At 38.5% G+C, this 17,322-nt stretch overlaps 1 protein-coding gene across 1 annotated transcript in view; it reads left to right on the forward strand.

The window, feature by feature from the left end:
- Window positions 1–387: 387 nt before the first annotated feature.
- LOC140241880 (uncharacterized) overlaps window positions 388–17,322 on the forward strand; it is a 38,708-nt gene continuing 21,773 nt past the window's right edge. The window contains exons 1-8 of the mRNA XM_072321634.1: window positions 388–490; window positions 2,331–3,169; window positions 3,896–4,089; window positions 8,452–8,604; window positions 11,935–12,163; window positions 12,677–12,810; window positions 15,720–16,015; window positions 16,266–16,343. Of these exons, the coding sequence (XP_072177735.1) occupies window positions 2,401–3,169; window positions 3,896–4,089; window positions 8,452–8,604; window positions 11,935–12,163; window positions 12,677–12,810; window positions 15,720–16,015; window positions 16,266–16,343 (1,853 nt within the window). The 5' untranslated portion in view covers window positions 388–490; window positions 2,331–2,400. The remainder of the gene's footprint in view (window positions 491–2,330; window positions 3,170–3,895; window positions 4,090–8,451; window positions 8,605–11,934; window positions 12,164–12,676; window positions 12,811–15,719; window positions 16,016–16,265; window positions 16,344–17,322) is intronic.

Genomic DNA, 17,322 nt, shown 5'->3' on the forward strand with positions numbered 1-17,322 from the left:
GTCAAATCAAGAGTAAGACGTCAGAAAATAGGCCAAAATTGCATCATGATGATACCAGGAATTCTCCTCCTTAACACATATTGGGTCTAGATGATTTTCTTTTTAATCTTTGACAGCAAGATGACATCTGCAAAATCGTCGTTTTTGAAAAAATCGACTCGCTTTTCATGCTGGAATGAATCAAAAGTACACGTCGGTACGTACAGCTAGCAGTGCAGTACTTGGTAGTGCAGTGCAGGTGGCCTATGTCACAACTTGAATTGTACGGTACTTGTACGTTTGTTGCCCAATCAATTATGTGTGTATTGTGTGTACACACATGACGTGTGCGTTATGCGCGCTGAATGGGAAGAGCTTGGTGTTTCTAAGGATACGACGAGTAGGCCCTAGGTTTTCTTCTGCTGCTCTTTATTCACCAAATTTCGCAAACAAGAGCAATTACTGTTCGTCAGAGTGTTCGATTCTGCGTGCTAGAAAGCAAAGCTTACTTGTAAGTTAGTGGGCCTTATTTTTCTTTCTCACACTTATTTTAACGAACTTTAATTGGGAAAATACACATGTTTAGGCCTGTTGTGGGCTCAAACCTGTTGTGGGCCGTGGGTGTTTCTAGGGACATTAACTGTACACCGGATCACGGAACGTGCATGGTGTACTCAACGTGTGTGTGTGTGTCGGACCCCGTGTGTGGGGTGTGTCATACTTGAAAAAGTGCAGTGCCAGTGGCGTGTATTGTTAGATCTATTATAAGCTGTAAAAAGTCTACTGTAACGTTTAGATTCTAAAGGTTGCTCAATACAGTTAAGTGTGAGGGGCCAGTGTGAGTGTGAGTGTAATCATTAGAAGCGCTGATAAGTGTTATTTTACCGTACTGTAACCCCATTTCATGGTCTGATACGTCTGCAATGTCTCGCATATTCCGGTCTAGATCTAGAACTCTAGACCCTATAGCTATATCATGATCTGTATCTGTGTATGTTGTGTAGTCTAGTCGATCTACCTGGTAGTAGTACAGTCGGTGACAGTGTAATACTAACGGTTAATAGTTACACTTAGAACACTACTGTAAAAGTGGAAATTTTCGCGCATTTCGCGCAACCAGAAACAAAACTAGCGCGAAAATAAAAGCACACAAATATTTTATGCTTGCCATATGTTCCTGTGCATGGTGTCATTGATTCCGCGGAATTGATAAAAACACGCAAAACTCTTCTCACCCGGCCAAGCGCGAAAAATTTGTCGCGCGAAAATATCCACTTTTACCTTTTACAGTACATGGTACTTGCCTGCATAGAAGAACGGTCTAATTATCTACATTGTACCGGGTACCTGAACCGATAAAGCTTTGTTTTGAATTGACCTATCTCAAAAAGGGAGAAACAAATTGAATCCAATGAATTTCTGATCTAGACCCATCTAGACAGTTAAACGTTACAGATTCAAAGGGATGTTTAATGCTAATCAATCAGAGTTGCAAATAAAAAACAGGATGGATGCAGATCGATTAGTTTAATGCTCCCACAATATTCAAGTGGTAGCATTAGTCTACTGATCGATCTGCATTGATCCTTTTAAGTTGTATAGTTGGGTGTCCAACATATCGACACCATCATGTTTTTCTAATAATAGATACTTAAAATATATCTCACAATTTGCCTGAAATTTTACTCACATGCAAAGAAAATACTCTGAATTCACAAGCATGCATTAAATATGTGATTTGCGCTACACTCTTCAAGATATAGTGTTACTGAGCACTTCAAACGCGTGGGTTGTTATTTTGATGCACGTTACAGATACATGTAAATAAACCTGAGAAAACAGGAGAAAAAAAGAATTGAAGAAACTCCTCATTAGTTAATACACATAATTGATGTTAACACATCTTTGCCATTCACTAGGGCTTTATAGATTTACCGTGTACATGTTTTTTATCAATTGAGAACATGTGGTCAATTAAAATGATGAACTTGCACTGGCGCACAGTAAAAAAATGTCATTTGCGTTTGTCACCAAGAATTCTGCACCTATGATTCGAGTCAACAATCCAAGCCTGTGATATTAATCTGCGGTATTTTAAATTCTGTCATAGTGAAAGGAGGTTTATGTGTGTTACGAATGGTAGTAATAGCTTATGATTTTATGTTCCTTAGTATGTAAGGTGCTTAGAAACCATGTATTAAATGTGGTAAAAATGTGCAATATGTTGTTATTTATCATTAAGATTTGATTTATGAGAGTGCTTGAACACTCCCAGTTGATTACCATGCAAATGAACCATTGTTTACCAGAAATGACTTACACTGCTTGCTCACTTGATTTTTGCTTTTCAGAGACACAAGGAGCCAATGGCAAGAAGCATGAAGCCCAAACAGTTTGTAGTTGGTCAGTGTAAGTAGGCTTATGTATGTATGTAACACCATGGCAGTTCATCTAGAATGCAAGGACCAAACCACTAAACAAGGCTTCCACCATGAATGCATCCTCCTCATACTCCGCCTCTTGGTCTTCATCCTGCTCTCATCCTCCATCGGCTATGCCGACGTGGAGACAGTAACATCTCCATCCTCGCCAGTCACAGAAATCTCCCTGCAACTCCAGTCAAGCGATGGCGTTGATGTCTCCGGCAATGACACCGTATTCTTGGGGGGAAAAGTTGATGTCACGCTCGATCTGCTCTTTGCAGATAACGTAACTATCTTCAATACCAGCGTACATCTCTACTTTCCCTTTGAGTTTGTTCTGCACACCCCCCTTGGAAATATGTCCACCACGATTGGTGATAATCTGGCAGCGAGTATGCTTAACGTATCATATGAGGCGGATAGGGTTGAAATTGACTTTGGGATCATTGAAAGCACAAACTCCTCATCGAATTTGACTCAAGACAGTATTATATCTGCCTCCTTTACACTGTTGATGTTTCATCCTCGTGAAGTCATTGGCAGTTTCTTGCTTTTTCCAGCTGAAGTTCATTATGTGGACGGAGGCATAGAAAGGACACAGAATGTGATAAATGAGGTCAAATATGGAGGACCTGGGGTTACAGAAAATTTCCAGAATTCAGGTTTCATCCCTGGAGAGGCAGATTTCATTCCGGACCGAGCGACTTCTGTCAATATCACGCTGGATTTACTGTCAAGCAGTCTTACAGGGGTAGCCATTTTCCTTGGTAAGTAAAATAAAACTTCTGAGTACCAACTTAACTTTTAAAGTCAGTGGGTACTGGAATATGAGTTGGCGCCATATCAGTATGTACAAAAAGTTTGAAATAAAATTCTTAGGAACATACCTGCAAATACAAACGATGACCACATATTTAAGCAATGTTGTTTCACTAGATTTTATCATATATGTTGTTTTGACTACAAAATTCTATGTTGTTACCTTCAGCAATAAAACCTCCAACAGGGCCAAGGATGGATCAGATCATTGTGAGTTTGTTCATTTGTTGGTGATGTTACTCTAACTCAAAAAGTTATGAACAGATTTTTGACGAAATTTGAAGACATTTCCACTGTGGTGGAAAAAAAAAACAACAACCCCAAAACAGCTGAATAGGTACATGTAGCTTGTGGTGGTTACATTTGGATTCTGTTTGAGATGTGACATTACATTAGTTGTTGAGGAAATAGACACTGAACAGTACTAGTACATTTGGAGAATATATACTCTACAAGTATAAGGCCTAGATTTTACACCTTTGATATTAATTTCATTTTTTTTTTTCACATCTAATGCACATTTCAATTATGCAAAGCTGACTGATTCAAAAGTACTGGAACTTCCCTCCTTGCGCATTTCAATAAGAGTAAACTGAACCACCACATCCATGTGGTATCCAGCAGATGAGTCCATAGTCATTGATTAGTTTTGTTTCTTCTTTTTCCGCTCCCAGAACTGTCATCGGCCGATGTCAATAACCTGAATGTAGACTTTGGTGGCTTGACAATTACTTCTGTTGGGACAGTCACCTACACGCAACCAAACATCACGGCGCAGAGTCAGTTCTCATGTTCTGGAGCCATATGCACCTTTCCAGCCATAGGCTTTGGAAATATCTCTGCAGTCAGTGGATCCATCCTTATGGAGGTAATCAATTAAAAAATTCAAGTTTCTATTTTTGCATAAATAGGCACCATGGATGTATTCCAACTTTATGTTGAGTCTTATAGTGTGTGTTTTTGTAATGTCTCTTTAAAGGCATAATTTGCCATTTGCAGATGAAACAAAAACCCAGCATGAGTGCTTCACAATAGCTCTAAAATTTAAGTTTGGGATAGAAAGAACCAGTGCAAAAATTTGAACCAGTATAATTAATATTAAGTATTGTTAAATATAGATCTAGATACAAAATGTGAACAACGATTATAATTAAAATGTTTCCAGACTAAACCATGCTACCGTGTAGCTTGACTAGTATTATTCACTCAAGTTCTACTTTGACCAGTATACACTGTGTATTTTGTGGGTGGATATTTCCTTTATGCATTTTTTGCAGGTTGATGTACACTGTAGTTATACTCTTGCAGTATGTTTCATTTTGGTTTGCTGTATTCATCTATTTTAAGGACTTTCAAAACAATTTGGGATGAATGATTTCATTCTTGGTTGCTTTATCAAAGTCATTGCGCACATACACATGTTAGTCGTGAGAGCATTTGTGCTGGGAAATCTACAAAGTACACAAAGATACACAAGTACATTGTACCATCGGCGGATAAAAACCAATTCGCAGAAAAGAAACACAAGAAGAAGATATCATGTACAATTATATCTGGATTGGGGTAATTACTTTGCAGAGATGTTGCAGTGAATCCCAAAATGCATCATACATGTATGATAGATCTTGAGGAATTAATACATATGTCTTTGCTCTGCTCTTGATTCAAGTCTGTTTGTGATGTTGTCAAAATTTTAAACCTTGTCAGACTTTAATGCCCTTTTTTTTTAGGACAGAGGGAAATAGTACTCAATAGTTAGTGTGTATAATGAACTTCTTCCCCTATCAATGTTTCTATTTCAGAGATCATTTGCATTAAACCCCATTAGCTCTGATACTGATGTTTGTGTGAATGTGATAGAGATTTCTACATATAATATGTGTTAACTTCAAGACCATGAACATGGTCTTGATCGGGCAGGAAATTAGTCACTGAAGAAAAACTGTTTCAACTTGTGCAGATGCCATTGAATTGATACTACAGTGTACTGTAAAAGTGGAAATTTTCACAGTGTGGAAATTTTCGCGCATTTCAAGCAACCAGAAGCTAGCACAAAAATAAAAGCACACTAATATTTCTGCTTCCCATATGTTCCAATAGCTGAAGTCTTGATTCTACGGAATTAAAAACACATAAAACTCTTACCCCGTCAAGCGCGAAAAATTAGTTGTGCGAAAATATCAACTTTGCTATTAAACAATAGTTAAAAATGCATCCTATAGCCTTGTAGACAGTGAAAACAATCTGGTTGGAACTACATGTATGTAACATCCCCTGATTGGTAAATGGAGTACATGCAAAATTCATCTATGAGCAAATGATCATGAGCTCAATGTTTTATGAACTTCCATCCCCTGCCATAAATGTATGTACATGTAGCTGCCTAAATGTAATCTGTTAGTATCTCAAGAGAGGTATTCCTGAAGTGATCAGATTATTTGTTGTATCATTTAGCAATGCAAACATTCCACATCATCTACAGTTTATGTATGTGCATAGATCTGTAGTGTACATAGGATACCAATTTTACAGCCGTAGTCAAATCACAGAGACTGATGAATTAGCAGCAGAAGGGATAGGAATCCTTCCCCTTGTGTGCATTTCCCTCAATTACCACGCACACAGTGAGTGCAACCAAGTCATTATACGTGCTCATATCCGATGGCACTGTTGTCATGGTAATGGCATTAGAGAGATGAACCGCTGCACAGAGGCAGGGATGCTGTACAATGGTCTCCATTGATTGATGATGATTGTTGTCACTGTCAGGTCGTCACTGTCAGGTCGCCATAGCGACTGTGTTTTGGTTTGGTGCTCATCTTCCCTTTTTGTGTGCATGTTGGGCGTGGACTTGTTCATTTATTCATATCTTTCTATTTTATAGCAATTAGGGTGAATTGCATACTGGAATTATGGATGTAAACTAGAAAATAAACAATTTAATCTGACAAGATTAGAATACATCTTGAGTGTATGATACATAATGTAAGGGATTTGTTTACCTCTATAAGATTATTAATCATACCAGTGCTGTTTCAGAATTTTAAAGGCATGATATGCAAGATGGATAAAATCCTGAAAACCCACTTTTCTTCTGTTTTCATATTCACCATGTACACTGCTGATAATACTGACCATTTGTAACTCCAATTTCAGTGCATTTGCATAATGTAGAAGTTATGGTAATTACAATAGTGATTTGAACCATGAGGCTAGTGGTATATATGGATTTTTTTGGGTAAAACTTTGAGGAGCAAGAATTGCTGAAAATAATCTCTGTTTTTTGTTTTGTTTTTTTATAATGGTAGCACTCATTTCATTACAACATTTCGGCACATTTGTAGCAAGATGACACATTCCTTACATTTGGTCCCTAAAACATTGATTGCGTGTTGCACACAACACAGTCTTGTCATCAGATCCCTATACATGTACATGTATAGCATTACTTATTTTTCACTTACTAGTCAATTCATTCATCTACTCATGTGAAATTGAGTTTTTGATTCATACAATCACTTTGTTGTTGTTGTTGTTTTTCCTCCTAGTGAGAGGTGAGGTTACTACAATGTATGTACTCAGATATGGTGATTCAGCTATTGAAAATAAGCCCCCCCCCCCCCCCCCCCGTCTTTAAAAGCTCTTCTCCTTTCACTTCCTTCTGCATATGTATTGAATACATCATACATGTTATATATGGATTTTTTTAAAGAATGATTCTAGCAAAGAAAATTAGGCAGAAAAGGGGGAAATAAAAGCAATTGATACATGCTTTTGACAAGAGACATGCAAGGTACATTCCCCAAAACTATGTCCTACTGCCTCTGTGCTGGCAAATGTTTTGGCTGCACATTCGACTGACTTTATCAGGGATCAGTTGGAAGATAACAGCATTCTATATGGTACGGAAATTTCATCCCTGGGATTATTTTGTGGACGTAGTTATCACATTTTGACATTAAAGGACAAGTTCACCTTCATAAACATAAGGATTGAGAGAATGCAGCAATACTGGTAGAACACATTAGTGAAAGTTTGAGGAAAATTGGACAATCGATGCAAAAGTTATGAATTTTTAACATTTTTGTGTTGGAACCGCTGGATGAGGAGACTACTAAGGCTTGTGATGTCCTATGAGTACAACAGTATAAAGAAAATGTAAAGAAAATTCAACATATTTTCACTTTTTTCGCATAATAAAAGAGCACTTGATTTGCCTCTTTCTATTGGCAATGGGAATAATATTACCCACAATATATGTCAGTAACGAGTCAAGGGAATGTGTACTTTTTTCAAAAGATGAAATTTTGTGAAATTCTCTTTATATTTTCCTTATATTGTTGTACGCATGTGACATCATACACTGCAGTAGTCTTCTCATCCAGCGGTGACTGCACAAAAACTTTAAAAATTCATAACTTTTGAACGGATTGTCCGATTTTCCTCAAACTTTCAATGATGTGTTCTACAAATATTGACATTCTCTCAATCCTTATGTTAATGAAGGTGAACTTGTCCTTTAATGAGGGAGTATTATAGTATCTAAGCCAAGATGTATCTGCGCAGTCAGTGCTGGATGAGAAGACTACTACCATTTATGATGTCATATGCGCACAACGATATAAAGAAAATAAGAGAATTTCACAAAACTTCCCTTTTTGAATAAAGTGCAAATTTCTTCAAGTTGTTAATGACACAAATGTTAAGGGTAATATTATTCCCCTTTCCTTCTGAAAGAGAGAGGTCAAGTGTTCTTTTGCTATGTGAGAAAAGTGAAAATATGTTGATTTTCTTTTATTCTTTCTTTATATCGTTGTAAACATGTGACATCACAAGCTACAGTAGTCTTCTCATCCAGCCTTGAGTGAGCAGAAACGTCAAAAATTCATAACTTTTGAACGGATTGTCCGACTTTCCTCAAACTCTCACTGATGTGTTCTACTGATATTGCTGCATTCACTCAAGCCACATGTCTATGAAGGTGAACTTGTCCTTTAAGTGTTGTTACATTGAATTTCATTGCACTACTGCTGTTCCCACTAGCAGCAGTTCCTCATAATCAGGTTAGCACTCCATAGGGACATGACAATTTCTTTTCTAAAGTACATCAGAATGGCTGTCATGAATGATCAGAAAATATTCTTTCCCCAAGAAAATTTATTCTACAAAATATGTACATGTAGAAGTCCTCATCTGTCATCTCATTTCTTCTATGTTTTCCCCAATACAGATTTCATTCACCATAAGGCAAGGAAGTCTCTCAGTTGGTGATGTCGTCCATGCTGCCTTTGACATGGATGTCAATGGGGAATCCACTCACTTATCTTCTCTGGATCTGAACGTAGTGCAACCAGAACTGGAGGTGACTTTCAGCATAGACCCTGTAAGTCACATTACATGCTCATTGATGCTGTACATTGCACTGAACCTAGTGCCTGTGGACCACTGAGCACCTGAAAATTGTATTTGGTCAGAATATAAGCCTACTCAACCCTTTGAAGACTAATTCTGAGTATGCTCATGAAAGCATCTATGGGAAATGTGTATTGTAGCAAAGTCAGCCCATCCTCAATGGGCTAAGGCACAATTACTTTACACCAAAAATTAAAGTTGATGGTAATGACAATAGAATAGAATTAGATAAGCAGAATGTAAGAAGTTTCATTAGAATCTGAGATGAAAGGAGAAAGTTCAGGAGTTTTCACATATTTGTCAATAAGTAGTGATAGTAGCTGCAACCAGGTGTGCAAATTACTATAGGCAATGTTCTCCTCACATCACTACTCGGCCGTTGGTTTGGATCGAAAAAAAAAAAAAAAAAAGAGAGCAAAAAAATGTGTCTGGTCAATACCTTAACCACTACAATCCTTTCCCCTTTTCAACATCTGTTGCATTGTTACAATAATTGGTACACAAGACTACAATAATTGGTACCTGGTACAAAAGATAACGCTCATTTTCTTTGATTTCATGTCAAAGAAGAAAAAAATTGGTGAAGACTCACCTACTGATTAGTGGGAGCCTTGCAGGGGTCGCACTTAACTTTTTTTTTAACTAGCCAGGCGGACTACTTAGAATCAATTTTGACACTGAAACAATATTTTGGCTAGCCAGACGGACTAGTAACTTCAGAATTTTATGATTTTTAGCTAGTCCGACGTGATTTTGGGTGGCCAATGGCCAGCGGACCATCGCCAATTTCGAACCCTGCCTTGTATGGTGATGACATTGGCACCTCAGATTTATAGAGGACTGCGAGGTAGTTGCTCTTTAATGTTACTTTTTTTTTAAAACATAAGAAGATTCAGTATTTTATGCTTCTCTTATTCTATAAACTGTAGATTGGATTTTGATGAAACTTCTGCATTCTAAACATGTCTGTTCATCCAGATTTACACTTTAGCTTAAAACCATTGTGAATGTGTTGTGGAATCACAGGAAATGACCATCTGTTTATGATATGTGTATACACTGTACTACATACTATATGTGTGCCGTTTTTATAATCCTACCAATTGTCTTATGAATATGACACTAGATGTTGTATTTACAGATGTTTGTTTGTGGATGTGGGTCACTAATGTGTGAAATTGATATGCAATGGTGGCTGACGTTTTGGACTTACGATAATAAACTTTGTTGTAACATTACCCAGTATTGTATATTTTGTGCATACAAATGATACCTACAAATAATGATTTGTCATGTTGTTTAGTTTCTTTTGTCTAGAACACAGAAAATAAGCATGGCTAAATTAAATAGGAGTAGTCGTACCCTCTGCGTTTCCTCCTTTGCCACTCGCTTTGTGAAACCAAAATGTCAGCAAATGACTGTCTGCAAAAGAATCCAGTGTTGATATCTATGCTGCATAAATGCTGCCCATGTTGCACTTAGTACAGCACAGACTGCATTATTTCGGCTTGGGGAGTTTGTACTGTAACATTAGGCAAATGGATTGAGTATCACAGCAGTCGGCACTGCCTTCTGGCTACAAATGAGATTAGGAAGGAAATATGGAGGGCTCTAATCAAATTGTCAATCAGTTTAGCATAATCATTTAGGCATCTTGTTCCACTCTCCCCCACTGCACCAGAAAGATAGTGGGACTGTTTTCAGCAATAATACTTTTTTTTATACCTCCGCCACGAAGTGGTGCCGGAGGCATTATGTTTTCGGGTTGTCCGTCTGTACGTACGTACGTCCGCATTCGTTTACGCGATAACTCAAGTAATATTGACTGGAATTTTACCAAACTTGGTCCAAGTATAAAGTATGATGGGGCAATTACTTGATTAGATTTTGGGTAAAATCGGCTAAAGGCCAAACGTCAAACGTCAAGGTCAAATCATGAAATTGTATCAGTTTACACGAAAGCTCAAGACTGGATCAAGCAAATTTCACCAAACTTTGTCCGAGGATGATGTATGATGGGACAATTACTTGATTAGTTTTTGAGTGAAATCGGACAGAGGTCAAAGGTCAAAGATCAAGGTCAAATCCTAAAATTTATCTGTTTACGTGACAAAGGTTCTCAAAATTGGATGAAGCAACTTTCACCAAACTTGGTCCAAGGATGACATATGATGGGGCCATTAGTTGAGTAGTTTTTCAGACAAATCGCAAGAGGTCAAAGGTCAAAAGGTAAAAATGTTGCTATTTCCCCATATCTATGCAATGGCTGAAGGTAATTTTTTGAAACTCAGTGTAGACATGTACTACTGCATAAAGATTCTCCAGAGAGAGTTTCATGTCATAAGGTCAAAGGTCAAAAGGTCAAAGGTCAGGTGAAAATGTTACAATTTCACTTTTCTCGTGAATGGTTCATTCTTAGACAATTATAGCAAACCTAGTTCAAGGAAAGTGAACATTCAAGACATTTCTGACAAACCTGTCATTTTGATATTTTGCCAGTTATGTGAAATTGTCATCACACATTGTGAAGACATCACCTATTGGGAGAATCATGCATTATGGTGGAGGCATGCCAGTCTGCCTAGCGACATTTGTACTTGAATAACTCCACACTGTATCACATTCATGTATGGTCTGTAGAAAGATTTTCCTAGCATGTTTTTTTTTTTTGGGGGGGGGGATCCTAGTTTAAGATTTGGAGAAGAAGGAAAAGAGATTGCTTCAGACTTTTTCTTAGTTTGTCCCAGTGGATGATACTAAAGGCCCACTGTGTTTCCTGGCTTTACTTTGCTTTTGATACAGCTTTGAAGTATGGAACAGTGATAAGAGTGATGGTTTTAGTGGAATTGGTAGAACCAGTGTGACAGGTGTATCAAGAATATGAAAGGGCTCAACATGTAGTATATTCAGCACACAATGGTCATGTATGTTTGAAATGAAATTTTTAGTTACTTTATTAGTTACTTTAAATAGAGCTGACATTTTCGATTCCATTATTTGAAAATGCACCAGTATGTGTAGTGTAATGATGTTATGTACGATCCCTATGGCAGTGATTGCTAACTGTGCTGCATTCCATGATGGAACAGGAACTTGTCTGATATGATTTGGCATGTTTAGACATGTCTGGTTAAAGCCTCAAGAGAAGTTATGGTGTGAGTACTAAGTCTTTTCCTGAATACGATATTGTCAGACTTGTTTAATAAGTCTAGTTTATCAAAGAAGAAATAAGAGTTTACTTTTTTTTATTTTGTTTAGACATTTGCCACTGAAGCCTAAATTTATTCATTATACCCACCAGCTGTCAGTGACTGAACAGATAGACGACTACACCTATCAGTACATGCACTTCACCACAACGGTTTTCCACTCGAGCGCATCCACGGGACCAGCCTCTGAAGTTTCTATGTCCAATGTCATCTCCGCACTCGAGGTGGACCTGGATTCCATAATGCCCAGCCCCTTCGCCAGTGGGGGTGCTCCTATTCTCACATTGTCATCGTACATCTACAGGCCTGGTGTCTTGGAGAGTGAGTGTATTAATTCTCATGATATGTATTCTGTATTTTTCAAAGCAGTTCTTGAGAAAGAGAACATAGATTATACAATAGCAAGCAGTACCCTTTTGATATTTGATAAGGCTTACTTTGAGTTTTGTCCATCTTGTTCTACAATTTCATCCCTGTTATTTGAAATGAATTTCAGAGTAGCTCATCTGAGCCATAGGCTCAAGTGAGTTATTGTGATCATTCATTGTCTGGCGTCCTGCTTGCGTCGTCCATTGTGAGTCGTCAATTTTTTAGGCCCCATTTTCGTGTATTCATCTTTTTGAAAACTCATGGTGAGATTTTTATCAAACTTGGCAGGTATTATCACCAGGGTGATAGATTATGTATCTGTACAAATGGGTGCCATGCCCCAACTTAAGGAATCTGTATAAATCTTCTCTAGACCAGAAGCAATGAGCTGAGTTAGTGCTCTAAGTAAGTAGTAAGTTGATCATTATTAAATGTGTTTGTAATTATCCACTGGCTTGTTTGCAGTCGGGGAAGTGGCCACTCTCTCCTACAATGCAAGATTTAAACAGGAGACGGTAGACGACAACTTGGACGCAAACATCACTCTTGAGGCTGTCCTGACATGGTCGTCGCTCCCAGCATCAGAAGCATCCAGCGTGGTAAGATGATTGCTATTGTTGTTATATGGTGCTGCCTAAGTCGGCACAACTTTGAAGAGTTTGGAAAGAAGACATGCCATATTAGTGTTGCGTAGCGGTGTAGCTATTCGGGATCGCTGTGTTCATTGTTTGATATAGAGGTACCAAGTCCAGGAGACACAAAAGAAACATACAGTAGGCTCCGGAGAGTGGATTTGTCTTTCAGAATATGTGACCGGCGACAACGGTTTCAGGCAAAAGTCGGGAATTTTGAAAATGCATTTTTTAATTGAATCACATTGCCCATTTCCTAAGCTTTACAATGATATAAAACACTTGCATTCTCCGGCACCGTAAGTGGTCAAATAAAGCGAAATATAATGCACTTTTTGATTTGTCAGCCTGACAAAATTGTGAGAAAACGGGCTTTGAAGATTCACCTCTTGCTCGAAGACAATGCCGACCGGCGATGCGAGTTGAGAATCACCCATCCGTACGATGGTGCCAATCAAGATTAAGCTCCGCCTCTAGCAACCACAACGGCTTCTGATTGGCTCACTGAGAGAGTCAAATTTCCCGGGCACCTTCCTCGGAACTCAGCGTATGGAGCCGAATACACAATGCGTTTCGCTCGGGTTGGTTTACCACACAGAACTCTCTGTGGTTTACCAGTACGTACACAACGTCTTTCAAGATGGCGGATACGATAATTGCAAGCTTGCTGGTTACGTGTGAATGTGCATGTATTACCCAATGGCCTCCACACACTATACCTGTGTGTTCACGTCACAGGAACGGGTGGCGCAGATATACACATCTTTACAAATCACATTATCATTGCGGTTGATTTGTCCTGTAAATTTCATTATTTGGGACCCTTTGTTTTGTTTTTGAGTCTCGCATGTGTTGCATTGTGCGATAAAGAAGAAAGAAACAAATAAACACGACTCTATTTAATTTGGTTCAATTTTAATGTTTATTAGGCCCTACAGTGTATTCTAATATTGGTCAGTTATGACCGCTCCTTTCCTCTCTTCTCTTGTCTTTCTGAATCAACCTGTTGTCGTACTACAAGCATAAAAATCAAGTGAGTTTCCGATCACATGTTGCACGATTTGCGATTCTGATGCGTTAAAACAATGTTCCTTATCGTATTTGTTTTCACATTGGAAGTCAGTGCTGTCTAGTGTTGTGTTCACTTTTTGTTTCATTTCCGTTGTCGAAAATGCGGTATAAACGCTCTGATAGAAAGCCAAACGAAGAGCATACACTACAGCGAACGTACAGGTGTCTATTGTAGCAATAACAATGGAGCACGCACGCGTGGACAAAACATTTCCGACACGCTGCAAGACGTATCTCCGAAAGCCGAACTATGTAAATGTATGCGACGCACTAGCCAATCGCACGCGAGACGCCGCTCCGTAGCAACACTGGGCATATTGGCGCGCCGTTCGAAAGAACATCGAAGCTGACGAGTGCGATCCAACATAGGGTGTTTAAAATTCCATTTTCGATAGGAAAAACTTTGTCTTATGCTCCGAAATTTGGTGTAGATGTAGAAAACATATCAAAGTTTCAATTTCTGCAAAAAACCCAAATCGACAAAAATAATGGTCAAAATCTTTGTACCCCGCCTAGGAGGGAATTTCCTCTTGCGACTTTTGCCTGAAACCGTTGTCGCGGGTCACATATATTTATTTCTTGAGTTTAAGTCTTTAACTCAAGACTCCAAAAGTTTACGAGTGCAAGTCGCCTTCACAATAATATCAGAGAGCAATCCGAAGGTGCCATGCTCCCATGGTGGATGTTGAATCAGAAGTCCTTTCATTCTCCAAAAGTGCACCCAAACTCTGGAAGAACCTTCTACTCAAGCACATGTAGAATAGTGCTTATGATTGGCTAAAACTATCTGTCAATTACAATTGTAATGCCTACAAGAGGAGTGGCGAACGGACCGGTCTTACTGTACAGGGTTTCTAGGAAATAGATGAGGGAGGGTGTGGCTTTCATCTTCTCAGTAGTTGTTTGGATTTGGTGAGCAAAATGGGAGAGTAGCGATGACCACATTATTACAAAGGGAAGGACCAATGATTGAGTGACTGATAAATGAAGAACACAGAGAATGAAAGTCTCTTTGTTCTGTCAGAGCAAACTTTTAAGATTTTTGGGAGGGTGGCTAGTTGCAAAACAAAGAGGGCATTCAATTTTCTTCTTGAAACAAAATTAAACTGAATAAGATAGATCTGTCTTTATATTGATGACTACATAACATTAGAGGCACGACAATCATTCAAAGTGATCACAAAATCCACAATAAACACTGCTTCTGTATCACACTTATGATTAGTTCCTGGTCTGCTTTCAATCATTTTCCTTCTTTTATTTGTGTGGAGAATCCCTTTTGTGGCACCAATTCAATTTCTCTTTTGCTTCCCAGGATATGGAAATATTTTCTGTGGCTGGCTAAATCAAGGCTGATACATAATTGTTGTAGGTTTGGGCAATCTTGTGCATTTTATCTTCAAACCAACTTGCTGCTGTGAATTTTATGATGCACATCTTAATAATCTATAATTATCAGGTATGAATAAATGTTCCTGTGATGAGGGATTTGTACTAGTGTTTGCCTAGTAGGACTCAAAACACTAGAGTCAAAAATATTTTACAAACCTTCTCATTGAGATTGATCATCGCGTCATATTTTGTCAGGCTCAAAATTGTCAGACTGTCACCATTGAATATTACCAACAATTTTCTCTTTGACCAATGTTCATGTCCAGTCCTGCATAAACTTTTACATAGACTTTGGACAGATACGTGCATGGATTCTTGATGGAAAATTTACGTGGAATTGGAATGAAATGTTTGCAGGATATTATGGGCAGATATATCAAACGTTTGTCTTCATTTTTTTTTTTTTTTTGTAGCATCCTGGAGTAGACTATGGCCCAGTCACTGCAGCGGAATGCATCACCCAGACCATCACCTATGAGGAGAGCTTGCTTTATAACCACGGTCTGGCGGCGCTCTTCTTCTTTGTGGCGCTGCTTGTGTCCCTCCTCCTCGTGATCCTCGCTTTCTTCATCTATGCCAAGTGCGCCACAGGCGGCATCTATGCCATCGTGCAGCCGGAGGGCACCATCGCCAAGAGCGTGACACAGCACGGACTCATAATCAATCCCGGTGCGGGCAAGACCGGCCTCGATATGGTGGAAGAGTACAGGTAATGGTCGCACAGTGTTACCCCCAGGCAGATTTTGTAACACCCTCCTTGGGCTTTGAAGTTACATATATTTGTGCAACTCAAGTGAGCACCAAACCTGCTTCTGTTGGAAATTGTAACTTATGAACATATTTCAGTTGACATTGCCACTCATTTCAGCCAGAGGCTGTTATTCATTGAGTCTGTGAAGTAACAAGAGGAGAGTCATTTGTGTATTTTTTGTTCTGTCTTTATTTTCTTTCATTTTCAGCTCACTCACTGCCAATGAGAGTATTGTTATCATCCTGTCACAGAAGGACAAATCCAAGAAGGTCCTTGACTTTGACAAGTAAGTTTGATGATTTATTCAAACTAACCATCAGAATCACCATTGGCTATCAGGAAGAGGCTAGTGGATATGATGGTTGTCCAGCAATGAGGGGGTTTTTATGAATATGATTTTTTTTTTTAGATTAAATTGATTTAACCCTTCTTGTATTTCTCTAAAATGAAATCTGCAGTGAAATTTAGGATTCTCAAGTTAATGATGACAAGATTTCGATTTTGGCAGCGCAAAATTTGCCCTGGACTCGATGAGTTAACCCTAATCAGGCTGGGCTTTTTTGGCTATGCTATATCTGGGGGGGGGGGCGGATTCCCTCCCCCCTTCAGATCTCGCCTATGGAACGCGCGATTGCGCCGAAAATCGGCACACGCGACGCCCGCGACGTATTCTATCAAAATGTATGGTTGCTTTCTCCGAAAAATTTTTCTTATATTTTATATTGATTAATTATTGTAATTTATGCATGAAATCACTTTTGGGCTCTAAATCACTTATTAATGCTCCAATTAATCTAATTTCTTTTTAAAAATGTTTCTTGTATCATTCTTCTGAGACATAGGATAAAAAAAATCTGTATCGAAATTAATTTCTTATGTATTTTATTGTTTTTTTGAATTTCTTATGTATTTCTTTGTTTTTTGACCTTTTGTTTTTGTTTGTTTTTTGGCCAAAATTTGTCACTGACATTTTTCGAAGCATTATTATGCTAAGATAAATTAATTTCGGCCATTCTAAGTGAAGATATGAATTTTTATGTGAATTAATTGAAAAAACACAATTTGCATTGGATTTGTACACAAAATCACGTTTTGGAGCAATTTTGGGGTTGACAAATTTTTTTCGAACGGGCGTCGTGTCAAAACGGCATGCGCAGGCGCAACAATTTGGGTCTCGAAAGTTGCGCGATACTTGAAAGAAAAAAGTCATGAAACATCGCGGCGGGAGCTTATCGCGTTGCGAAGATATTGCGCGAAACGTCGAG

The sequence above is a fragment of the Diadema setosum genome, chromosome 18 (assembly GCF_964275005.1).
Source record: "Diadema setosum chromosome 18, eeDiaSeto1, whole genome shotgun sequence".
NCBI classification, from domain to species: Eukaryota; Metazoa; Echinodermata; class Echinoidea; order Diadematoida; family Diadematidae; genus Diadema; species Diadema setosum.